The 27,669-nt window shown below is 35.2% G+C and overlaps 1 protein-coding gene across 12 annotated transcripts in view; it reads left to right on the top strand.

The window, feature by feature from the left end:
• QKI (QKI, KH domain containing RNA binding) overlaps positions 1-27,669 on the top strand; it is a 158,580-nt gene that overhangs the window by 51,652 nt on the left and 79,259 nt on the right. For all 12 annotated transcript variants that reach the window (XR_003525757.1, XR_003525749.1, XR_003525756.1 and 9 more), the window contains exon 3: positions 14,957-15,073. Coding sequence is in view for 9 of the 12 variants with exons in the window: in XM_027632871.1 (XP_027488672.1) it covers positions 14,957-15,073 (117 nt within the window). In the remaining 3 variants the exon portion in view is untranslated. The remainder of the gene's footprint in view (positions 1-14,956; positions 15,074-27,669) is intronic.

The following is a 27,669-nucleotide window of genomic DNA, read 5'->3' on the forward strand; positions in this document are numbered from 1 at the left end:
TTATGTAAACTTGAGTATAACCTTAAAGCCTGGTTTTGCACCGTCAGTTCTTCCTTTTGAGAAGAGGAAGAATGACTGCATTTCTCTGGTAAATTAAAAAAAGGGAATAATGTCCCTTAAGTATAAGAATTTCCATTTCTGCTAAGTATTTTTAACTATAGTATCACTATCTACACTGGTGCTCCAATTTAAATGTATCTTTCTCACTTCTAATTACTGAGAAATGGAAGTAGTCTACAGCTGAATTGCCAACTTTAAGTGCCTTGGGTAATGTCACATGTAGTCACATCTAATTAAAAGGTATTATTATGGAAATTAGTTGTTGGACTGTATATCCTGAGGATCCTTTGTTATTGGAATATGAGTTTAATGATGTAAACTGTGAGGCTTAGAGGGCACTGCTGGATCCTACAATTAGGTTTTGGAGACCGATTTACACACAGCACAACTTGTTAATTCTCTAGATAAATGTGTCACGATTCCCAAGTAGAGCATGGAATTGAACAGTTTTTACTCATCTCCTAGTGTTATTGAAACTGGTGTCTTGTCACTGTTCTGAGAACCTCATCTTAGTGAATAGGATGAAAGAGATTATTCACTATCTTGCTTAAGCATGCCTGCTATTAGATTGTTCACAGGATCTGATTTCCTGAGAGAGTTTCTGTTAACAATCTTTCAATTACTGTTTAAAGGTTTTTATGACCACTTAAAGGAGGGAACTACCAAATGGTTCTGTGGGCCTTTAAATAATTGCAAATGGGACTCTTAATGATAACAGAGATTCCCATTTTAAAACCATGAAATTGTTAATTTGTCTATCTTTACAGCTTTCTCACTTATGTTGATAATTCTAAGCAATTTAAAATCCAATTATTTCCAAAATATGGCAGTAATTAGATTAGTGTTTTTTACATGAACTGAACATGTAGCATAAAATTCATTTTGAGGGATATTATTTTATAGATATTTGAAGTGGAATTGAAACTACATGATTATGGTTTTCTTTAAATTTGTGGCATGAGGAAAAGGGTTAATGTTAAAACAATCTTAAATGTAAAGCAAACGTGACTTTAACGCAGTTTATATTATGTAGGAAAAGTATTGAGAAAGCAGAAGTGAAGCAAATAGTGTAAATTAAGATAGTACAAAGAGGAAGGTTTCTAATCTACTAGGTGAAGATACAATGTTGCTAATTAACCCCCCCCCAATTGCTATTTCGCTGAAGATCTAAAGTTAATATTTGTACAAACAACTACACTATTTATAAACAGTAAAAATTAGTTCAGAAATGGGGGGAGGGAGGCAAAACCCAAAATACTTTTTGCCTTGAGTGTGTTTGACAAGGCATGGCTTTTGTCTTTGGTAACTGATAAGGTCTGTTGTTGTGTGTTCTTGTATCGTCTGTCTGCTGATCCAACCTGCAGTGTTGTCAGCTCAGTGAGGAATGTCAGGAGACTGGAGCAAAAGGGACATTAAATGGTTGACACTGAGGGATGGCAATAAATGAGATGGGAGCTAAATATATAGGTTTGTGACATTCTAGCTGCTAGCTTAAGTCCTGCTGTTTGTTGCTTGGATATACTAACCTTAAAAAGGAAGAGAATGCATTGTAGCACAGGGAAGAAAAAAAACAGCTGGTGGCTTATCAGTCAGCCCTAATGACAGAAAAGGTTAGAGACTTTGGAAGGACAAACTTTGAGAGAGTGCTTTTATTAATAACACAATATTTGATATGTATAGTTTTATAAAACTATTCTAAAACTTTGCACTTTTCAGTGGCTCATTCAGTGCAAAAAGACATGAATGCTATGTTTGTTGACCAAATAAAATTACTTTAAAAATTTACTTATTTTCAATTCAAGCAGTTTGTTAGGTGATTTTTACGGTAGCTTTCCTTTGATGTTTTCTTGCTCCATAGTGAGACTCTTGGAAACAGTTTGGTACTTGATTAAGTAGCTTGGAGTTTAACGATTAATTTAGAAAAAAAGTTGTTTATTTTTGTAATAGATGAAAGCATGAATGCTCTCAAAGGGTATGAACTTCATATATCTTAATCCTCATCTTTATTAGATATATAGAAAAGTAGTGTGATTTTAATTTGATTTTATATTTGATACACTTACAAAATGAAAGTTAATGTTTGAAAAAATTGGTGTTTAATTGCATAAAAGCGTCACATTTGATATGTTACTTACAAGTACAGCTAGTTCTTCTACTTGCAGTAAAGACTGTTAGAATGTAGGCTTGAAATAAGAACAGTGCCTTATTTGAAAGATTAATCCTGTTTATATTGTTTGCTGCTTCTTGTCTGAGATTTCTCCAGTTTCTTCTCAAGAACCTGTTTAGTTCTTCAACCCGAACTTGATTGTTCCTTCTGGCTTACAGCTGTCAGCTGACCCAAAAAAAAGTGAAGAGCAAACCCTCATTTATGTCTCTTTAGCAGGTGAACTGGTAATGAGCAAGCCTTTCTGTTCTGTCTTCTGTACTTGTAGTAAGTGTCTGTGTTGTTGACAGCCTGACTCTGGGTTGAACAGGTCCCTGAAAGAGGCTGTGGGCTAAAGACAGTGGAACTGTACCGCAAGTTAAAAGCCTTTAGTGGAGAGGACTGTGCCAGTTTTTTGTTTTAAATGATCTTTGTGCAGCAACCTAAACTGACATGGTGCAAAGAGATCAGGAAATTCCAAACCTCCTCTTCTTAGCGGGATTTGGTATTCCCTAAAGTTTGTTAGTGTCTGTAGAAGTGAGGTGTAGCCCAGCAGCTAGGTGTCAGATTTTAGAAGACTGCAACAATGATATATGGACCTCATTTGTCTTAATATTAGGAGCTGGATTTTTTTCCCCATAATAGGAGCAGATTCTCCATGTTACAGTACTACTACTATAGTGGTTTTCTATCATTTTGAGATGGTCTTGCATTAATTTATGTTTCTGTATATGTTTTTGTTCTCTATTGCCAGTACTAAAATAGGTATGTGAAAGTTCAGTTGGACTGTATGTAGTAGGATGATGCACCAGATACGATTTTATGTAGTAGGATGATGCACCAGATACGATTTTCAGGCCTTGAATAAAAGAGATTAGAGAGATTTGAACTGCTTTGCTCAGGGATTTTGATGTACTGTGTTTAGTCAGATTTACTTTTTTATATATCTCTGTATAGAGAGATTGATGGCTGTGGAGCTATATACTAATTTGAAAATCTTTTGCATTTAGTACCTGATGCCATTTCTGAAGTGCTGGTTGCCTTTTTTAATTAGCACAGCAGCTCTTTGTGGATCTTGATTTTGAATTCTGGAAGTTGTTTAGGTTAATGCCAGTATTACCTGTGTGGTACATTATACAGAAATATGGGAATAAATGCCAGCAAAACTTAGCTTATTTAATAAACTTGCCTTTATTCCTTCTATCTACCTAATGCAAGTGCCGGTTGTTTACAGTATTAGGTGTTTTCCAGGTGGTGATTTCATTCTGCACAGTAAAAATCAGAAGAACAAAGTTTTTATAGCTTTGTGTTAGAGATCAGTAATTTGAGAGATATTGTTAAATTCTCTCTAATTTTGTAGTCTGTTTATCTGACTTACACTGCTTCTCTTTAAAGGATCTTAGGGAGTGTAACTTCTGCAATGTTTTGAAGTTTCTTGACAGTATAATGTAAGGTCTTCATGGTGGCACTCATTTTCACAAAAAATGTAGATCTCCCTACTTTCTAGCTTCCGTCTGAAGGTTAGATAATAATTGGATAATATTCTAATGCCAAAACTATATTGTGGATGTGTAATTTTATTACAGAAAAGTGAAAATGAAAAAGAAGTTCTTATAGAATTCTAGGGCAGTAAAACTCCTTAATAATCACCTAATTTTGAACTAAATGGTAAATCTCTTGGCATAAATGTTTACATCTTGGGTTAGTTTTTAGAAAATGGAATTGAAGAAAATGTTGGTGTTAGATTGTGGTAATTTGCCAAATCTAGTAGGCTAAGATACTTATTTTTTTGTATGCTGTTAGGTAGACTGATCTTCAAATTGACCAAAGAATTTGTGAATAAATGTTATTAGCTCTTTAGCAACTAAGCTGGCAAAACAGTGCCTTGGAGATTAAAGATACTATCTTTATGTTAACGTAAAAATAAATGCCTTTTTCCCCCACTACCACCTTTGATAACACGTGTATGCATTGTGTTTAAAAAATAAAGGGGAATATTTTGTCCAGAGGAGCTGAAAATAGATTTTCTGGGAAGACTGTGCAATATTTTGTGGCTGAGTGTGTGGATGAAAATTACGTTGGTACCGTAGATAACGTTTTGAAGATACTGATTTTTGGATGTACGAGATTTACTATATCCTGAATTCTTATGACTACATTTTGATGATGAGTTCTGACAGATGCCTAGTTAAAACAAATAACAAAGGAAACTCCTTGTTGGCTTCTCTGACTAGTTGTAATGCGTTCAGTCAACTAGGTGTGGCTACTGCTGAGGCTTTGTCACATTCATTAGAATTCCAGTGCTAAAAATTAAGTGTTGTTTAGATAAATATCTAACTATCATTATAATGTTTCATTAAAAATCTTCAGTACCTGAATACCTGAACACCAAGTATTTAATGTGAATACTTGATCGTTTACTCAGGTCCTCCTATAAAATGCAGGTTAGGAATTTGAAGAAAAAGTTGCACACTTCAGTGTAATACTTCTGGTTTGTGTGGTTTTTTTCTTTTAATCTGTGCTCTGAGATTTCCTTGTTCTTTAATCAAGAAAGCTGTATTACCATTATTAAAATGACCTGAGAAGCTAGCCTGATTTTTTTTTTCCCCTTCCTTTTTTATAGACCTGATCTAATGTATTTACATGACGTTTGTAAAGCTGTTTGTCAGTTAAACATGGTCTCAAAGCTTTCAGCACAGAGGTTATTAGAGGTGAATATTGTGGATTTAAAGGATTTAGTAATTCATTCTAAATCCCAGCTATACTTTTAAATGCATTTATTTTTTGCCTTTTTTTTTTTTCTTTTTAAAGGAGCATTTTAAGCATTAGGATGTGGCCTGCTGGATTAAAATGATATTTCGGCATCACATAGATAGTCTGGTTTGTCTAGTTTACAGCTATGATCAGAAAGATTCTGAGCTTTTTGGATGATCACCATCAGTGGCTGATATTCTGCTCAGCCAGGAACAAATGCAAATAATCTGGTAATTGGCAAGTCAATTCTACCAAAACAGCTAACATTGCAGAATTGTGGTATGTAAATTGTGCTGCCCTTCCAGTACCTGAAGGGGAGCCTACAAGAGGGCTGGAGAGAGACTTTTCAGTATGGCCTTTAGGGGTAGGACAAGGGTAGTGGATGTAAACTGAAAGAGGGTAGAATTAAATTAGATATTAGGAAGAAATTCTTTACTGAGGGTGGTGAGGCACTGGAACAAGTTGCCCAGAGAAGCTGTGGGTGCCCCATCCTTGGAAGTGTTCAAGGTTGGGTTGGATGGGCTTTGAGCAACCTGGTCTAGTGGAAGGTGGTCCTTGCCCATGGCAAGGATTTGGAATTAGATGATCTTTGAGCTTCCTTCCAACCCAAACAGTCCTATGATTTTATGAAATGGGATAAGTTGATATTTTAAGATAGTTATGTTGTTGTGGTGTCTTGGGGCTTTACATGTATGGTAGTGCTTCATAAAAACAATATAGTTTTTATTGTAGCAAGCAATATATCTGTTAAAATTTATCACTCAGTTAATGTAACCTCAGTTTTCTATCTGAAATTACATCCTGTGCTGGGTTTTTTTTGACACATTCCAGAATATAATTGAAAGTAGTATTTAATTTGTTGTTCAGTAATGTTATGATGGCAGAATACAGGTATTAGCAAAGAGAACTTTATAGTTTAGTAGGACTCAGGGTTACCCTGTGAAAATTTAATACTTGTGATTCTTGTAACTAAAAAAAGCAGTTTAAGTGAAAAAAAAATTTAAATTAAAAAAAGTCCTGATTTGTCGTATTAAAAAAATCCTAAAAGTTCTTATTTATTGTACCACCTGTTTCAGTGTTACTTAGAGAACATCACTGATAAGAAACAGTAATAGACAAGCAGTTCTAAGGTAGAACAAACTGAATATTATGGTAATCCATGCTTTAAATCATGAAACAGATATTCCTGATATCCAAGAAGGGAAGGCAGGAGTTCTTAATCCAACAGGGAGAACTGTTGTTCGTCACTGATTCTTTACTGTCTTATTATTAAAGCTTTACTGACAAACATAGATAAATTTGTATCAGCATTTCTTATCAAAGATCTGTACAGTCTTTATATGGACAAGGTCTTTTTACTAACTGTCCAAGGAGTGCTAAATATTACGCTCAGTTTTGATCAGCCAACTGACTTGCACCATATGTGCGTTCATTCAAAAAATTTTATTCAATTCTGAACGTAATGTAAGCAACTTGGTGTCTGAATTGTACTGGTGCTATTCTACCAGCATTCTAGACGAGGTGAGTTAGAGGTTAAACAGCATTGAGACTGACTGACTCATGCATGCCATTGAACATAAATACCTTGGTACTTAGAACAGAGATTTAATGTGTTCTTCCCTGCTCCAAATAGTGCTTACTAGTAAGCTTGATAAACTTCCGGGAGAACTTTCTTCTTTCTGAACATCCCATGGAATCTATACTGTTCTAATTGACTTAAGAAGTTGTACTTTAAAAATCCAGTTAAAAATAATGTAATTTAAAGGAATTTAACATGTTACCATAATTACTGCTACACTAACTGCATTATGTAATACCTAGGTTAAATCTGGGACAGAGTGATAGATATAGGTGTTTGTATGGAGAGAACTCATTTACTGTTTGTTACTAGCTGAATTTTTCATTGTAACCTCTGAGATATGTAATAGGCGAAACCTTTGCATTAATCATATTCCTCCGGATGCTGGTATTTTTGTATAATATATCACAGACTTCAAAACACTGAATTTTAACTTTGTTCTTCTGCTGCACAAATGCTGTGTTTTGGTGACAAACTACAATTATGCTCATATCCTTTGTTTTTGCATTAATGCATATTTTACATACAGAAGTTTTTGAACTAGACTAAGCTGGTCTTACTCCCACAATAATTATCTGTTCTTGCCCATAACAAGACAAGTTATTATCTGGCTTTGATGTTGAAAAGTGATTGTAGTAACTGAATTAGGAACAAACCCCTCCCCAAACCCTATAATCTGTGTTAAAAAGTACCCAGTGTACTAAATAAAGATGGAACCAGTCTTAGTGAATTACATATGTACTGAAAATTGTGCTTAGCCACTTACTAAACTAGGAAAAAGAAAAATCTTTTTATTATCTCCCTTCTTCACCAGTGATAAAGGTTTTGCTTTTTTCTTTGTGACAGCTCAAATTTTAGAGAATTGGAACTATTTTAAATATTTTAGCTGTAATGATCCTTTTGGATCATCAGTTGAGGATTAAACTACTCACACTTGAAGTCATCTTGGGGGTATTTCAAATGATGTTCTAGAGGTTTTGATTTTGTTAATCCAGCACAAAAGTACCTAACTGAAAATATGACAGATCCTAATTTTCTGAGGGTTGATATTCTGTATTTTGTTCTCCAGTACCTTAAAGGTTTTATATTTGTGTTTAAGTGATGAAGAGATTATTTCATGATAATTTGCTTGTGTAAGTTGCTTACAGCACAGCATTTCTAATTTACTGCTTAACTTCATCACTTAAATGCTTCAATAGTTCTCATTTGGCTTTGATTATAGTATTAGAATGGTGTATGTCAGATACACACAGCAAATGTAAGTGGATATATTTGACATAAGCAGATTATACGTGTCCTGCTGGTGTTCACTACATATGTACTTTGGCCTTTACTTGTTTTTTTGCTTAGAAAACGTCCTGTATTTAGGGATGGAGGGAATGTTTCTCATTTATTGTTGTCTGCAGCATCTCTTCTGTTACCAGTAGTAGGTGGTTTTGGAAGAGATTTCGGGGAAACAACTTCCCATGTTGTCACTAGCAGTCTTAACAACTACTAAAGTTGGTTTGTGTGTAAAAATTAACTTCTAAATGTGGTTACTATTGTCTGTGTTCACTGTATTGACAGATGATAATACCATCTGCTTTGTCAACCTCCTCTCCCTGTAAAATCTCATCAGATAATCTATTTTTCTTAACTGTGCTAAACACTTGCCAAATTCCACTGGAGCATATTTAATCCTCAAAATACATGTTAATGCAGCTAATGAAAGATTTCACAATTTCAAAATTGCTGTATTTTTGAAACATTATACTTTTCCCACTTGTTTTCTTAAATGTATACAAGTGGCTGTTTCTGTAAACTTTGCCTTTGTTTCTAGCTAATCTACATTGTGGTCACTTAGTGAGCTGTGTTTGTAATGAACTTGGTTTTATTTGATTGTAATTCTTATTATTGCTTCGACAAAAGCTGTGTAGCTGTTTTCAGTTGTGGTAAGCGTGGTGTTGGATCACTGAAAACATTTAAGGCATGGAATATATTTGAGGTTTTCTGTTAATGGAATCTATTTCCTTAATCGCAACCTATCAAAAATGTACTGGTGTCATCTTCTGTACAGGATGAGCCAGTGGTATTTAAAGAAAATACTTTTTACTGAAAGAAAGGGATGGGGACTGTAAATGTTAACTGAAAGACTGTGCCTTTAATCCATCTTTACTCTTATTTTGCTGTCAATTTTATTCATGGTCATCTTTAGTAAAGGAAAAAAAAATTAGGTATGTACAGATCTACATGTTAGTTCTCTTGAAACTGTGTGTCTTTTTGTATACATACATGTACATAAATATACATAACTACAGATGTGCTTGTAAAAAACCTAACTAACCAAAACTCTGCAAAACTCCCAAAAAAACAAAAATCCCCAAAGTAACAACCAAAAGCCAATTTTTTTACAGAGTTGTCATTGTGAAAGTGGTTATATGGTTATGATACATTAATTGAATAAATGTTGGAAAATATTATTGCTAGAAAGCATATTCCGTCTAAGGTCAGGTAAATTGCGCATTTGTTTTTCCTTTTCTCCTGCAAAATGTTTCAGATTACTTTCTCAGAAATTCCATCTCAAAGGTACCTATCTATAATATTATGCTGCAAGCTCTGTTTTCTTTATTAAACACTAAACTACCTAACTGAAAGTATACGATCTTATCTTCTTAAAATTTAATATGCTGTATTTTGTTTTCTGATAGCTCAAGTTGTTTTATACTTGCTTCAAGTTACAGGCTTTCAAAAATCAAACCAACCATATGTGTCAGATTTTTTTTTTTAATTGTTGTCTAAAACTCAGCTGAAAGCAATTCAAGCTTTTGCTAATAAATGCAGAAATATTTTGTGGAAAAATGCCTCTATTACCAGTATCATAAACCAATATTCCTGTAAAAAGAAAGCAATAAAAAAAAATCAAGCCTAAATTTACTAATTTTTGTGGGTCAGTGAAAGCTTTTACTGAGTTCTGAGTCTCGTTTCCTGAGTGTTTGTTTTGTCAGCATAGTGCTATTTTTTATCTTCTGTGCTAATATTTCCAATTTAAGTTTTTATATAAATGTTTCAGTTAAATGCACTAGCTGATTTTCTTCCTAAAATCCATGCATGAAAATACGTATTTGAATTTAATTGTATCTTTAAAAAATTTATTAATATTTAGGAGCAATGCTAATCTTGCTCACAAAGAGTACTCCACATTAAACAAACATCATCGTGAGTGTCATACACATTCATCACACTTTCTTTTGAATGCCTTCCTTGTCTTGCAGTTCCTTTGTGTCTTTTCATTACTTCACTTCCATGGTTGGCACTTCAGCCTGTGACTGTCAGTTTAAGTTATCTCCTGAATGGTCTTGGAATAAGGCTATTACAATCTGAAGACATAGAAGGTTTCCTCCTAAGTGGCTAAACTAACTGTCAGCATTGCTGCTTAAGATAAAATTGCCAGATATTCTCCATTATAACATCCAGTTTTCAGTTGCATCTTAACCTTGACATATTTTAACCCCTGAACCATGCACAGTCCTGATCTCTAGATGCTTTTTATTTGGTGGGGAAAATCATATGAAAATGGAATGATCAAGAAAGGTTGCTCTCCATGTCTTTAAAAAGCAAACTAACCACCAGGACATTTTGAACTACATTTTTGGGATACTTTAGTTTGTTTAATGTATCAGTATGCAACCTGAAAGCTGACTTGGCTATGTAGAAGGCTGAGTATAAGATACAGTTTTCTCTTTTGATGAATATCCACTTTCAGCTGGCAGAGTTATATCAAACATGTAACTGATTAGGGTAAAATATGGATAAGGGAAGGGCTAGGCTGCTCTCTAACCGTTTGAGAAGTCTGAAGTTTTTGTGTCCTGTTACGGTTAAAAAAAAGGAGTTAGTGAAATATAAAGGTAGTCTCAAACTGGAGAACTTGTTTTCATATATGACATAACTGTACTGAAGCTGATTTCTACAGGCAGTTAAGAATTAGATAACACCATCAAGAGTGGACATTTATGGTTAGAAGTACCCAATTGTAATTACAGTGGTTTTTTCAGGAAACCTTAGGATTTATGTGATTTTTCTAAGTTGGAGATCAGAAGGTGAGACCAAATGCCAGATTCCGAGAAACAGACATATTGTAAAACATTAGTTATGAATCATTTGTAAAGAAAGAAATCATTTTTTTTCTGTTTAGAATTTTTTCTGAATTTAGTTGCTTATTATGATGTCTTAAAATATCCTTAATTAAAGTCAACATAAAGTGTAAAGCATCTTCTGGTTTTGGTATAATGAGGAACTACTGAGGTTTTCTTGAGACTTTCTGTAAAATAATGTTTAGGCTCTGTATAAAAAGTACTCAAATGTGCATTGTACCTAAGGAACATAAAAGTTTTAAGAGTGTTCTTGATTTCCTTAAGTTGAAATAGACTTGAAGAATAGCTTGTTTTGGCTTTTGTCAAGTGATAAGTAACTAATTTGCAAAGTCAGTGTTTAGTAAACCACTGTAACATTTGCTAATAAGATGGTAGAATAAATCAGTTTTTAATTGAGTTAAATAGATGTTTAATCAAATGCATGTTCTTTCTTGCTAGGTTTGGATATTTCAATCAAATTAGATTTTTTTCAAATTCATCTGCAGTAATGAAATAAAGATTTTTTTTTCCATCAGTTAAATTAGATATTGTCACATTTTATTTTCATATTTAAAAGGAAAAACAAATAAAAAGTCACAATAGTAGTATGAAATTTAGTACTACTGGACTACCTCAAGTTCTTCACATTTTAACTTTAATGAAAGCTCCTTAAACACTGCATTTCCCATACTATAAAAACCAGATACACTTCTTTGCCATCTCTTATTAATCAGCAGCTCTGAGTCTTTAGCATAGTTCATTCTTATTTTCCTTTACTACTTTTATGGCTGGTGAGGCATAGGAGGACTATGAAAGCACCCAGTCTACTTGGGAAACAGTTTTGCTATACATAGAGAATACAACAAATTTTTATCAGGGAATTTCTGATGCAAGTGGAGTTGCTAGGTAGTGTGAATTCATTCACACATACATTCAAAATAGTGCAGTCTTAAACTGGTCAAATTGCTTTCTGAACCACTGCTGTTTTCTTTACTAGCAATTCTCCGGGGTTAAGGTGAATCCCACAGTGCTAGCCAAATGGAGAGTGGAAAAGCTGTCAGAAATTAAAGGGAAATATTCTTAGATTTGGCTCTGTACAAATGTTAGAATAAGCAGTATTCCTTACAACGGGTTATTTGTTGGGAAACACAAAGTGATAAAGATTGGGTGAGAGTATGAGACAAAGAGCGTGAGAAATGTTGAGTTAGATGTTAAGAGTGGTCTTCTGAATTTGTCAGATGTCTCGTTCTGATAATTCTGTTTGATAATCTATCTGGCCTGACAGGTAAGAGAAGCAGTAGCTGTGGATACAGCTAGATTCTGACAAAGCTTCTGAGATTGGCCGAGTAGAAGGCTTACTCTGTTTTGTGTTCCTGAGCTGTGGTCTTGCTCGTCACTGCTCTGTCCCTCTGACAGAAGAGTCGGAATTATTTTTTCCAATGAGTTCTGAACTAGGACTTTAAGATGGTTGTCTGAGGAACTGAATACTGACGTTAATCCATTGGTACAAAAACTAGGGGATCATTTGTTAAAGCAGTAATTGGCTTAATCTAAGATAATTGGTTACTGATGAGTCAATTAAGACTGCACCTCAGATGGGGTCCTGCAGAATTCTCCTTCATCTTGAATCTCTAACACATTCAAGAAGAACTTGGGTGGTAAGTTAAAAAATATGCTTAAAAAAAGAAGTAAGTCATACCAAATGCTTTTAAAGATAGAATTGAAATTCAAAACTGTCTTGAAATTACTGTGCCTGAAGTCAACAGTGTGGAATTCATTACACAAATGTCGAGCCCCCTTGTTGTAGGGGGACGTAAGAGTTGCATATGAATACAAAAGTAGGGAAAAGTAGCAAGGCCAAGGTAAAGGAGAAGACTTTGAATGAATGTTGAATGAATGTTGAAACAAACTGAAGAACTGAATATTTGGGGGAGGGAAAGAAGCAGCTTGGGATGTGCTAATAAGAATGTGGTTTATAAGATAATTGTTCTGAGTAACTTAACCTTGTTGAGGTCTCAGTTGAAGAATTGCCTTGCCTAGGCATCCTGCTTTTAGAAATGAAAAGATTGGAGGGCCCAGATAGGTAATGAGAATGATCAGAGGTTTGGAAGGAATAGCTATCCAAAAAGATTCAGAGGGTTTATACATACAGTTTGGGTTGAACTGCCTTGGAATAATTTATGAAGGTTCTGGAAAAGGAACTGGCATAGCATTTAACAGAATGTGTTGCGTTTAAATCAGTGATTTCTCAACTAGAAATTCTAAATAGTGTTCAGACAACATATATAAAGTTGCAAAGTTAAGAATAATACAGATTCCTCCTTTTTTTCTTAGTATACTATATTATTCTATTTAATTTTTTAATGCAAATTATCTTACTAACTGATTATTCTTTTAGTCATAATCCAAAATCATAAAACATTAGAGGCTACTGTTTTTCTTGGGAGATAGAGGATATAATAGTAAGCTTTTATGTTGGTTAAAAGATTGGTTTAAAGTCAAGTTTACAATATTATTTTACCATTCCTGGTGGAATGACATAGATATCTAAAGTTTTAGTGTGCAGGAAGCACGGTTGTGGAGATGCTGTTTATGTAAGACGGTATAATTTTGATATAATATGTGAAATGTGTAAAATGTAGGAATTTAATATTTCAAGGCTGAACTTTATCACTTGTAGCTAGTACATTTCTTTATCCAGTCTTAGTGAGTATTCCTTAATTTCTTCTGATTCACAGTTTTTTTTATGTTCACAAGTTCCTTTAGTCTTTATTTCACACCCTACCATCCCCTGGCAGTTGATTCAGACTTCATAATATGTCTTTGTTTTCTGAGCTTGCAATACTAAATAACTTAGGGAGTGTGTATTCCCTATGAATAGTTTAGCTGCTGTGAAACATGGTTGTTTTTGCTGAAAAACTTTAATTTACTTCTGTTCATAATTTCTGCTCACTCTTAAGTCATTTCTGGTCTTTGCAGTTTTATAAGGATTTCAAATATGTTGAATTGTAGTACTCCAAACCAGTTTTAATTAGCTCAGGAAATGAAAGCCAACAACTTCTTCACAATTCAATTGAATAGCTTTGTTTACCAGGATCTAAAATATTCAGACTTCTGTTCTTACTGCAGATTTCCTGGTCTCTTAAAATCTTTGAATTTAATGTTCAGTCTGAGATTTCTTAGTTTATCTATCCTTTGAGCGTGGTGCTTCATATTTGCACTGCAGTTGTCACAGGGTACTGCTGTATGTTCTCAATGCTACTATCACTTAGTGCCTTTTTTTATTTATGTCATAACTTCCAGAATGTGTGATTGAAAATAATGAAAGGGAAAAGACCCTTGAAAATAATTAGGAAATAATGTTATGTATGGGTGGTATTACTTTGTTAAGCGTAGGCGGGGGAATGTCTGCTAAAGTTAGCCAATTAAACATGAAATACTTACTTTATTTGAATGTACAACTGAGTAAATTATACAGCTTACAAAAAGTGCTTTTGTTGTGTTTGTATATACACATATATTTTTTATATATACATATTTTATATATGTGTGTGTCGATATATACATGTGTATATATATATATGACAATACAGTGTTTTAAAAAAATGTTACCCATGAAACCTAAAGTGAGAATGTAATTTGAGAAGCCCCATTTCGTATTTATGAAGGAAATGCTATGGCATGGGTAGGTAAAGAAGGGTTTCTGTAGATGTGCTTCCCAGATTGAGCCCACCAGAACAGAATGGAATGGTGAAAAAGAATGTTTTTTGCAGGCTCCTTAGGTGTGGGCAGGGAGCAATGAAATAGTGGGTGCAGAGGCCTTTCCTGAAGGTTCTGTGTCATTGTGGGACTGGACCTACACCTGGCACCTGAGCTGTCCCCCCACACAGAAGTTGTATGAATGTCTGGTCATGCAACCGGGCCATGTGTGTTTCCGTGACATGATGCACGTTGTTGGCCTATGGATGAACGTACCTGGTCATGTTAGTGGTGAGGGATAGGGGTTTGTAGTTTCTCTAAGAGCTCATAGAATATAATGAGGAAGAAATTAGGAATACCACTGCTGTACACTGCACAATGTTAAATTTAAAAGACCTAGTTTCACTTGAAACCTCTATCCCCCAAAGTTGAGGTCACATAGGTATTTGATGTATGAAGGCAGTAGTTGCCTCATTTTTCAGCCTCAGGTGTGAACCCTGTGGTGTTCTAAACCATTAAACACTGATATTTTTAGAGACAGAAATACATAGTGTTAAATTTTTTATTAATTTTGTTTACTTGCTTTTATAGAAATATTTTTTTTTTTTTCAGTTTAACTTTGTTGGAAGAATCCTTGGGCCCAGAGGACTAACAGCTAAACAGCTTGAGGCAGAAACAGGATGCAAGATAATGGTCCGAGGGAAGGGCTCGATGAGGGACAAAAAGAAGGTAAGCTCTTGAAGGGTAGCATAGTTTCAGATGCATAGTTTTGTTTTCTTATGGAGGGTAAGCTCATGTCTCTCATTCTTACTTGTTGTGTTCTTACTATATGCTTTTTCATTATCTAGTGTCATTTACAGACTTAGTACATAACACAAACTATCCTGAAAAAGTTAAATATGTGTGCTCCATAATGCTGCAATTGGAAGTCTAACTAGCAATTATAAAGTATTCTTCAGTAGTAAGTGACTTATAGTTGTGTCGTGTTTCACAAGCTAAAGCTAAAAATTGAATTTAAATGTATCTTTCTAAGGAAAAGCTGTTAACCCCAAAGGTGATGTTAATAATTTTCTTGTATTGAATTACCAAAGTAGTGATTTGTGCAACTAGTGTGGATTAAAAAAAAAAAAAAGTATTTCTGGCAGTCAGTTCTGTCTAAGTGAACCAAAAAGCACTGTGTTCCTGGTTTTATTTTGTGTTCAGGTGGAGCTGCAGTGTTATTAGGGCTGTTCCTTGCCCCAATTATGTAATGTGCTCCGCCCATATAAACTGCATGATAGAACCATCCTGAATGTAAGGTTGCTCTTGTGGTAACTATTTTTCTAGGTTTATTTTCTAGCTACTTCCCTCCACCTCTGGCTACTGCTGCTTGAATTATACCAACTTCTCCACTGCAGTTTTAAGTGTGCACTTAACATGGCTCTTTTCCTCTTTGTTCCCAGAAGTATTGTTTCTTTTGGTTCTTTTGTAGAAAACTTCCTTTTTCCTTATCTGATCAACCACATAGTGCATTCTCTTGATACATATGTGGCACATACAATAGAAAGCTAATGTCTACCCGATTAAACATTTCTTTCTTCCAGAGCTCGTCACTGTAACTTTCAAATTTCATTTGATGCCTCTTGTTTTCATAATATGCTGTAATACTGTCACCACCCTTTCTTATTCCAGCTGTGGCTGTTTGGGATTTTGAGATTTCCAACTTCTGAGCAAAGATCCAGTCTAACCTAGAGATGTTTTGGTTGTCTAGGTTCTGTAGAAGTAAGGGGATGTGCCTATCTGTGTTTCTGTTAGATCTATAACAACCTTCATTCTTTGAATGCATTTTATATTAAGTCCCACTGAAGATATGGCCAGCTAGCAATCATGTTCTGTTTCTACAGCATCAGCAGGGCAGGCACTTAGGCAGCACTGTGTAGCACATGTTTTGTGCACCACGTCTTTTGTTATTCTTGGCTGCCAGCTGGGATAACAGCACCTTCCCAAAATGTTACGTGTTCTGACCTATCCATTCAACGTTCATGTAGGTCTTGGAGTTTGTGAAATGTCTGTTACAGAATCACAGAATGGTGGATGTTGGAAGGGATCTCTGGAGGTTCCCCCCCGCAAGCAGGGTCACTTAGAACAGGTTGCCTGTGACCATGTCCAGATGGCTGTTACATTTAGAGTCCTCCCACCACTGTGCTTCAGAACCTGTCCTGTCCTGTGCAGAGTCATCTCTCTAGATAGCTTGGGCAGGTTTACTGTCTGGGGAAGTGATATTTGTGGACCGATTTCCTCTACTCTCCATACTTCTTTTTATTATTATTAGTTTTTGACTGCTTGGAGGAGAATAGTCAGTGGGAATTACTGGAGTTTTGTATTTAAGAAAAAGCTTAGAGGAACGGAGACCTTCTGAGTCATGTGATTTTTTTGTTTAAGTTTAGTAAGAAAAGCTATCTTCAACAAGGACAAGCATGGGAGATCAGCTGGAACGTTGTATACATTAAAAAGTACAAACTTATCCAGCCAGCACTTGAATGCCCATTACATCTTCTAAGTTGGTTGTCTCATATTTTTGGAGTACAGAAGTTTGGAAGACAGAAGTTTTCCATCAACCTGCGCCTCAGAAAGTCTCCCATCATCCCCATATCACCATTGACGAATCAGAGCTCAAATCAGTCCAGCAGTTTCATTACCTAGGTAGCGACATCTCCTCGGACAGTAAGATTGACGGAGAGATAGACAACAGGTTAGCAAAGGCATATAGTGCTTTTGGAAAACTCCATAAAAGAGTTTGGGGAAATAAACACTTGAAGAAAAGTACAAAGATCAGTGTTTACAGAGCCATTGTGCTGTCCACTGTCTTATATGTGTCCGAATCATAGGTCATCTACCGCCACCACCTGCGACTCCTAGAACGCTTCCATCAGCGCTGTCTCTGTACAATCCTAAACACCCACTGGTCAGATTATGTGACTAACACGTCTGTTCTAGAACAGGCAGCAGTACGAGTATTGAGGCCATATTTCTGAGAACACAGCTGCGATGGGCAGGGCACATCTCCAGGATGAAGGACCACCGCCTCCGTAAGATCTTGCTTTATGGTGAACTTGCCACCAGCTGCTGCAAGAGAGGAGCCCCGAAGAGAAGATACAAGGACTCCCTGAAACAACATCTCAGCCTTGGCCACACTGATCTCCATCGCTAGTCTACTCTGGCCTCCAGTCAGGAGGTCTGGAGACACACCATCTATAACGCTGCTGCTTCTTTTGAGAATGCACGCAGGATCACCATCGAAGAGAAAAGACAACGCAGAAAGAATCGTGTCTTGCCGATACCTTCCAAGGAGTCTTTCTGCTGTACCTTTTGCAACCGGTCTTGTCTGTCTCGCAGTGGCCTCTTTAGTCGCCAGCGCGCTTGTAGCAAATGAGGGTAGAGCCCTTCTCAAATCTTCGTTAGTGAAGCCTAACCATGGTGATGATGACTGCAGTTAATATCGAATGTATTTGAGTGATATCATAGTCTATTTTAATACCAAATAGTATGATATTGGTTGTAAATCAGTGTTGAGTACTAATACTTTTCTTTATAAAACTGATTTTCATGCCATTCATTCCTAATCTTTCTAAAGTTTTCCTGAGGTGATTTGTATGGGTTATTAGTTTATATATTTCAGAATGGCCTTTTTGGTGCGTACACCTTTGTTGATGTAATAGGAAGAATTTCATAATCTTGATTATGATGCAGTCTGTGATGCACACTGCTGTATTTAAGATGTGGTGATCACAAACAGACTAAAGTAAGAATGAGAGAGATCTATCAGTTTGAGGTGTAAGTACACTTTTTGCTATTGGCTCTTGCTTTTTTTTCTGATGATTTATACTTACATGTGAACTTTCTAGTCTTGCAGTGCAAGATGATCAACTTCCTTGACCGTCTGTGTCGTTTAATGATAACTACCTTTTTTTTTCATTTTCTCTTTGAAGGTTGTACTTCAAAATGCTAATGTACTTCCAAGTTTAAAATAGAGAAGTATTTTTTTCATGGAAAGTTACACTTACTCTTTTTAAAAACCTTTCCTTCATTTAGAGTCAGTGTTGTTTAGAAAAGTCAGTACTTAGAGGTTTTTCATTGAATTGTCTGAAATTTGGGGGAGATAAGAAATGCAGGTTAAATTTTATATGTATTTTGTAAGTATGTTTCATATCTGCAAACCTGATTTCCCAGTGCTAACTATGAAAGAAACTGTGTTGGTTGTGGTAAGGAATTAATTACTAAACCAGTGTCAATCTAATGTGACAGCTACATGGGACTAAATACCATCTCCTTGAGTAAACTGTACATGTACTTTCCTACCTTGCTCGTGGTTCCAGAACCCACGAGAAAATATGAAAGATGTGCTGGAAAATAAACCATCCAGATATGCTCTGTAGAGGATTTTTTTTACTCTGCTGTGTGAGCCTATGAACAGAAGTAATGAATTAGAAATCTTTGTCACATGGCGAAAACATTTGAACTGGCATCACATCTTGAAAGTTGCTGACAGATTTCCCCCAGAAAGCAAGGGAAATCCTCAAATTGTTTGTATCTGAAGCTCAGCTGTAATCAGAACATCTCTGTAGGCAGCTTTCAACAAATTTAAAATCAAGACCTTAATTACTGAGAATATTGTGATTAGAGCCTGGGGGTACTTAAAAGAGATTATTGGGGAGAGGAGAGGAGTTGCAGGCATTCATCAAAACCTAATGAATGTGTAACTTTATTAAGACCAAGGAATTTTTTGCTTAGTCTAAATGTACCTTTCATTAAGTACTGAGGAAAACTACTGATTTGCACACCAGTTAAAAAGTACTCCTTAATGAAGTGGAGACTGTCCACTGGTGGAAAAGCAAAATATTTTTTTACATGAATTCTGCAAAACAGGAGTCAAGGGGAGTCAACCCAGTGCTCTTTAGCGTGCTTACTGCCATTATTTCACTTAGAGAGGTATGAAGCCTTACAGCATCAGGCTGCTGGCTTGTGCCAGTCTTGGTCAACTCCACTGTTTTTTCACATTTCTTCCTACTTTTAGACAAGATTCTCCTCTAGAACAGTGTGTGACAAGAGAGCATTACTCATTTTTACTTCATGAGGAAGCATCTCATTATGAGAGACAGAATTTTTTTCCTTAGAATTGATTATTTCAATTAGAAAGGCAGGCAGCTATGCAATTCTGAATGTGAAGAACTCTGTACCTTCATCCACTGTAACAACTTCAAATCTGTTGCAGTTCATATTAGATCATTTGAACTGATTTTTGGTTTCTGACCGACAGTTTACTTGTTTCTACATCACTGTTCACCTTGAAAGCAGAAGTTACGTAAAGTTTCATTAAAGACAAACTCTCAGTTAGTACTAGTCTTGACCTTTGACTTGTGTAGAGTTGTTACAGTAAATAGATAATTCCATATCTTTGAACTCTCTGGTTTTCTGTTTTTATAGTAAGGGTAAAAAGGAATTAGAAACCACCTGTCCTTGGTACCTGCACGAAGTTTGAGGAAGATTATTAAGAGTGGAAAACTTTAGCTGTCTTGTGATCAGGATATTTTCTTACGTTTACATGCTGTATATTATTATATATTTTATTATTTGAATGCCTTTTAGTCTCTGAAATATCATCTGATACACTTTGATTTCCAATGGAAGGTCTTAAACATTCATTTTAGCTAATAAAGTGATGTTACTGACGTTAGATAACATATACTTTGTAGTGCATCTTGTTAAACAAGCCCTGTTATTGCTATCCTGTGTATAAGATGCTTAACTTTCACATTCTCTGAAAAGTACTATGTGTTAACAAATCGTAAAAGTCTGGTGAAGCTGTTCTGTGTTTCAAAATGGAAGTTTGACCAGCCATCATTGTTCTTAAGTTCTGGGAATGAAATGCTTGGCTCAGGCTTGTGGCATCTAAAATGTGCCTTTACATACAAACATGCTAGTAGTGTTTGACAGTTTCATATATCTGTGTTGACAAATCATGGCCACAGTTTGGAATGGCAATTTTAAAAAATTCTGTCACTGGTTGCAAAGGTGGTGTTTTGACTATTTGTCAATACCCTTAGGAATTGCAAGGAAAAAAATTCATTAGGTGACTGGGGTCATTGACACGTGAAAGTGAAGAGCAATTCCATATACATAATACATTACTAGAATAAATGTACTTTTATTAAAAAAATTAAAATAATCCCTTTCTGACAATGCTGTGTTGTTTCTGGAGGTCAGATGCTTACTTTTCCATTTAGAACTACTAGCAGAATCCCTTGTCAACATCCATCATTAAGGGTGCTGTTTATTGACACTGACTTCTAGTTACTGGAATCTGACTGACTGAGACAGTGTGGAGTGGCAGTTGAGCATGTTTGATATGCTGGGTTCTGCATTGTTAATTTCTGTTGCAAATCAAAGGTGCAACTTGTCTGTATAAGAGTTACATTCACTTTTAATTGCTTTCAACTTCTGTGACTATACCTTAAAAATTGTTGCATGAACAGGCTCCTTAGCTAAGATTGATACGGCTTATACAGCATATGTCCTGAATCTACTGCATGCAGATTATAAACTTGGAATAGAAAATTACTTAAGGCATTCAGAAGGAAGTGTTTAAAGTACTATCCTGGGAACAATTAAATTCAGATCATCCAGCATGTCCTACAGTGACATTTCCTCTAAACACACTTTCTCTTAAGTGTGCATGTCTTTGTTAAGTTTGATTTCTGAAACTGATTGATGAGGCTTGGGAGACTTTATTCCTACTTAATATTTGACCACTGTAGTATTTTACCTTTTTTAAAACTAATTCTAAACAATAAAGTCATATTCATGTAAACTTATGTATTCACCATATCACAACTACTGTTTTAATACACAGTGAAGAATGTATCATATTAAGCTATATGAGATTTTGTATTTAGTTGTGTGAAGAAAAATACTCTAGCTTAGAATCCAAACCTGTTTTAAGAATATATTTGGTGGTTGATACCATTTTGCTATTCTAGAGTTTCATTGCAAAACATAGGATGGAATTAAAAATATTTATGGTAGCTTGTAAGCTAGTTTTTTTTTTTTCAGTAGTGAGTACTTCAGAAAGTAGGCTCTTCTGTTCCAATTTCAAAACAATCATTGCATTTGTAACCACTTATTTTGAATGCAGGAGGAATTGTAAAACTGGACTTTATTATTATTATTTTTATTAAAGAATTGTTGAAGCATGGCCTTCTTCCCTTTTCACTGACGAAAGAAATGCCTATTGAGTTATATCCCTGGTAATATTTCAGCAGTGACCCTCTGAAGAGATAAGAGTTTGTACTATTAGCAAATAGCATAAACAAAGAAAAAAGTCATCACTGAAAAAAAAATCCTCTTACCAAGTTACTGATTTAATTACATAATTAAATGCTAAAGACTGTCTACTAAGAACTGTACTTCAAAGAATTTAAAAATACAGCAATGTTGAAGGTAATAGATATTATTTCTTGAATTACCCCTGACGGAGGGCTGACTCCTTTTAAGCCTGTTCATGGGGGTTTTGTAGTCCAGAGCTTCTAGAGTATTATCTTTGAAATCTTACCTTCATACATTATTTAATTAAAAATTGTTCAGTTCACGTTGACAGTACTGAAGAATGTAGGCACAATTAGCATAGTTATGTATGGGAATGTAAATCTTAAAAAAGGAACATTTTCCTGAAGTTTTATATGAGATTTGATAGATGCTTCTTATTTAAAGTAATTTATTGCAAAAGTGTTTTCATAGCTGCCAGGGGAATGCTCTTACTTTTCAAGAGCAGAATGATTTTATTTTGAAGGGAAAAAAAATTTAGGTTCTTGAAGACTTTAAAAATTATTGCAAGGCAGTATTAGTCTTTCAGAAAATATTACTGATACGTATCTGATGCGATGCATCTTTTAGATAGTTTATTTTATACATACCTTTGTATATGTATTGGCTACATACTGTATATATCCAGTATATATTGCATGTATTTCTGCATGAACTCAATACAAAGTTGCAGCTTTGAGCAGATTTCACACTATTAAGACGGGGTTTTCCTGTATAATGTGAAAAGTAGCTGAAACCTTTGGCTATGATTAACTTTGCTGTCAGAAGTTGATTATATGTCATTTTGTTCTGAGAGCAGTTAAATTGGTTATTGAGCTAATTAAATATGGAAATAACTGACTTAACAAAATACAACTTTAATGCTATTAAATACACTGGAAGCGTAGACTGGAGAAGTGTAATCAAAGTCCTGCTAGTTGAAATCAACTTCTACTATGCTTTCCTTTTTATTTGTTTTTCTGTCTGTTCCCTTTGAGGAAAGAACCTTATGATCAAGAATCTAGATTATCCTGAAATTGGAGAAAAGTAGCATGAGGTGTAGTGGAAAAAGTATATCAAGGTAGTCTTGAATCATTGCCTGAACATCGGTATATAAACAAGTCTGGTTTATAAATTAAAATGCTATGTCTATTGAACGGGAATTGACACATCTTATTCTGTACCCTGGTAGAAATTGTCTTTCTGCAGAATTATTCCTAAACTTTTGTTAGGTGGGAAGCACAGAGAGTGTTAATTGTGTTATTCTAGGTTGACTAGACTACAGCTCACAGTTGTTTGTATCTGACATTTGAACAGAAGTTTTGAAAGGCTTGAGGGACTATGCATACGTAATTGTTTGAGGTACTGACAAAATTGTCTTCAAACATCTATCTACATTTTACTTTGTCTAGCAAAGTAGTGAAACAAGATTGAAATAATGAAAATCTACTGTAACATGAAACTTTTCCCATACTTATTTCACAGAAAAGGATCAGAAACAAGTTACTGAACTAGATGAGACTTGGTTTTAGCAGAGTATTGTCATTCTTATGGACAGTCATACAATTTCTTAAAGCTTTAATTTTTCCTCTCGAAGGAAATAGTGTTTCCTCTCGAAGGGGTAATAGTGTTGAAAATTATCTAATAATACTAAAACAAGGGAGTTATTTTTTCTGAGATTCCACAAATGACAGATTCAGTGCTATTTTCCCATATTCGTGGTGTGCTGTGAAGGATAACTAGTGGTTTTGCAGACTTTACCATCATTCTCATTTAATCCACAAAACTCTTTCTGGATTCTAGATTTCTCTACATTGCAACCTTAACCTGTTGACCTACCCTTCAGTGAATGATTTGTTATATGGCTGAATTTTTTTTTTCTAGTTTAAGAATTAATGTTGTGATAATCTTGCTTAACAGAAATAATTTCTGTTCAGGGTTGCATTTTGAGTGTGTTTGTTGAGTACTGTGGAACTCTGCTTGCAATTCTGTGTGGGAAAGGCCAGACTTAGTTTGAACCTCATGGGAATTTTCTTGTCACGTATGAAGATTCAACTTACTTAATCGTGGGAATGGAGTTATAACTTGTTTATTCGGGAAGCAAAGCAGCATACCTGTGTGATTCCTGAGTAGCTATCAATTCTTGACAGTTTTTGGTTCTCCATATTTTTTGAGTGACTGCTGGCGGGCAGAATACAGGTGGTTGTTTACCATACTGAATATGGCTCCTTAGGGTCAGATTTAGCAATTTTATTGAGACTGACAAGAAGGCTCTTTTGAATGGAGTAAAAGAGTAAACACAAGGTAATACCACTGTTGCTGAAACCAGATACTTAGATTATTAATTGAACATTTGGAAGATAGAGATATTTGACTTTCTGCTGTTTAACTGTTTTCCAAACAGAGATAAGTAGTCTGTAGTGTTTCTTTGTGGCAAGATACTGGATTCCTTGTCAACTGTATCATAGCAGTCATAAATTGCAATTCCTAAAATGACTAAATGGTGTTCCATTTAAACTTGTTTATAGATGGTGGCAGTTTTTCACTTTCCTTAGGTCTTCTGACTTAGTATTAGCCTTTGTCATGCCTGAACTTGGATTGAAATGGATATTACTTATCACGTGTTGCTCTTCTTCTATGTGTGGCCTACAGCACAGTGTATTAAGCATATGAATAAAATTCAAGTAGCTGTGTAAGTAGGTGTGGGGGGGGACAATATCCTCACTTTAGAGTTTATCCAGCTATAGTTGCAAGATTTTGTTGTTGGTCTTTACACTTTTCAGATGGAGGAGGGATTTATTGACAGTCAGTTGCATGTTTTTGTTAGTCTTTTCCGAGAGTAATTAGCAGTTTCTGTCTTCTAACTATTCATATTTTTTTCATATCTTTTTAGGCAGTAAATGAGGAATGTTTTGAAGTGTGTGCACACTGAATATTTCATAAAAAGTGTCTTTAAAACTTATAACAGCTCCATTTAAAGTGTTTTGAGTATCTGCATGGAAGGATGACAAACAAATGTTTGTTAAGGCCAGGTACACAGATCTCCTTTTCTGTTAGAGAAAACTTGTTACTCTTACAGTAGTGCAAAGAATAGTCTCTTAATTGAGTGCCTTTATTTGGCATGTGGGCAGTGAGTGCATATAACCTAAATGTTTGGATATAATACTTACATAAATTATGATAATGCTTTTTCTGTGTCTGGTAAGTCTGATGCAGGTGTTACTTTCTTCCTAATTTTTCCATACTGTTCTGTGATCATTTGTTGTGGTACAAGGTTGATATGACTGTTTCCAGTGAGGTTAACATTTCATGGAGGCAGACAGGAATTGGATGTTCTGATGTGGAGTTACTTAATTATTTGGAGGGATTTTTTGACACTACTTTCTTTGATATTGATTTGATACTGGTATTGTGGTGATTTTCTTTGTTGGAATTTTTTAACAATTTTGATAGCAGGTTTTTTTAAGAAATTCTCTTCAAGCTTGACAGCCAGCAAAATCAGACCCCTGAGTTATAAATGAAAAGCTGAAAACTGGTCTTTCTGTTCTCCTGTCTTCCCTTGGTATAGTCTTGAGTGTTGTACGTGTCTTGGCTCTGCGGTCTTGAGCTCTGGGAACAATTTCCCGAATTGTGTCCAAAGTGTGGACATGGTTACCTAGTTCTGCGTATTTTTTCTCTTCAGTCTCCCATATTTCTCCATGTCAAAATGCTGTTTCATTTTCTCCCTGTTGGACCTTTAAATTCTAGACACCAGATCCTAACGTTTCACCCTAGATAAACTTTTTTCCTCAGGGAGTGACTGTATACCTTAATTTATTGGCCCTTGGTGTTTCTGCTGTGGTGATACTTCAAAGGGTAAGGAAAGAAGTGCTGACAGTGGTGGGTCCATTCCGTGGGATAAAGTTGCTCTTCACTTTAGTAACTGCATGTTTGTCTTAAATAAGAAAGCAGCTTTTTGAAAGATGGGACCCATAGCACAATTAATAATAGCTCTGTCACAGCATGTGAACTCTTTGGAGTATTTTTATAAATAGTTATCTGGAATGTTCAGTCCTGCAGCCGTACAGAACGATTAATGCGTCTCTGGCAATCAGACGGTGGTAAAGGATTGGAGTGACAAATGACGTTCAGCTGACTGACTGAATCCACCTGAAGTACCTGACTGTTTCAGTTAATCCTCTTGACAGAATTATTTGGTAACCAGTTAAGATGCAGAACTATTGATTTCAAATGCCCCACATATTTACAACCATATGTATTCAAGGGAATTTAATTTTTAGGCTGCTGGGATCTTGGGGCGTTTTTAGTTTTAACTAGCTTGCTGAACTCATGAAATATACTGTGATGTATAATTTCAAGAACTAAAAGCTAGTAGTTGACAAAGAAATTTTAGATGTAAAATTAATTTTTATAGAGAAAAATTGAGGGTTTTCTGCATTGATAATATATGTCTTCATCTAGTAAGTGATCTTCAAATGACCAACCAGTCTTTGAAGTGGCTGTGAAATATTCATTTATGTTTCAAGTTGACAACACTGGAATTGAATGTTCACCTAAATTTTGACTGACAAAAAGACCTACAACTTAAATATGTTAGCTCACACTGACTCAAAACAGCATTAATCAGGAAAGGTCTTAAGGTAAGCTTTATTAAAAACCAAAATAAGTGATAAATTTTAAAGTTACTAATGTGTTTTGAAATACTGAAACTAATCTGGAAATTAGTATGCAGTGAGGAGACAAGGGTATTGCACATACCAGAATTGCTTTTTGCAGCCTGACTAGTGAAATTTTTCAGTATCCAGCCTTTTAGACTATGTGTTCAATTTAGCTTGAAATGCACTTTTTTGGAATAGTTCATTTGGTAGTAAAATTGACCTTCCTTAAAAAAAGAAAAGAAAAACCCCGAATTTTCCATTTCTAAGAAAAATCAGATACTTTGACTTTGCCATGTCTTCTATATACACCTGAAGAAACAAATGTTTTGAAGAAGAAAACACATGCTATTGATTATGTGTTTCAGTTCTCTTAAGGAAATCTGATTTCATTTGGTTATTGCAGCCTTCAGACCTATTATTTGCAGTCTAATTCAGTCCATCTTTCATGACTTATAGTGGAAGAATCTGCCAGGTAGAATACACTGTAGTGATTTGAAGTGAGTCATATTCGGCATGTTCCTGTTAAACTCACTTTCAATTGGCTGGTTTTGCAAGTCAGAATATTAAGTATATTGAATTTGACTAGACAATGCTGTATCACCAATCTTGCCAGATGCAGAAATCGGCATTTTGAATATGCTTTTTGGATCCTGGTGTTTCACAGTAGTAGGTACAGGATTTTTCCAGTATCTTCCTTGGAGAGCCATGTAATAGATGAGGCAGTGTTTGCAGGGGCAACACTGGGAAGGAATATTCAGGTTCCCTTCAGCTGTATCATTCTTTACATTAGGCTGTGGGTAGGAGTTTAAATATACAGCTTATATTTGCTGCTCAAACAGTTGTTTATAGTGACCCTTAGGGAAGAAGCAACAGAAGGAACATAAACATTGCATGGGCAGCAACAGCAGGCTGACAGGCCTAGTTTTACCCTACTGACTGGTTAAGTAAGACTCCTGTATTGCAAGAGGAAGGAAAGAGAAAATCACATTGAACATTGAAAAGAAAAAAAAAAAAGGCAAATTTGAAGCCCCTCAAAATGTAAAATAATTTGTCACACATTCACCTGTTAGTTCATAAATGTCAGTTCTTCTAAAAAGCATATCCAGTTTTTTCTTGGATTTGACTTGACAGAATGTTTCAGCGTCTGCAGCTGGGCCGCAGAACTAAACTGACTTTTTTCAGGTTTTTAAACAGATCGGTGAATCAGGCATCTCTTGTAATTTTTGCTGCTCTCCTGACCTGGAAAAAGGATCTGTGCTCCTTTGAGAGTCATCTTGAAGAAGTGGTTGTCGATCATGGAATCAACTAAGAAAGCATTTTATTTACTTC

Source organism: Corapipo altera, unplaced genomic scaffold (genome assembly GCF_003945725.1).
Source record: "Corapipo altera isolate COAL_440 unplaced genomic scaffold, ASM394572v1 2b, whole genome shotgun sequence".
Taxonomy (NCBI): domain Eukaryota; kingdom Metazoa; phylum Chordata; class Aves; order Passeriformes; family Pipridae; genus Corapipo; species Corapipo altera.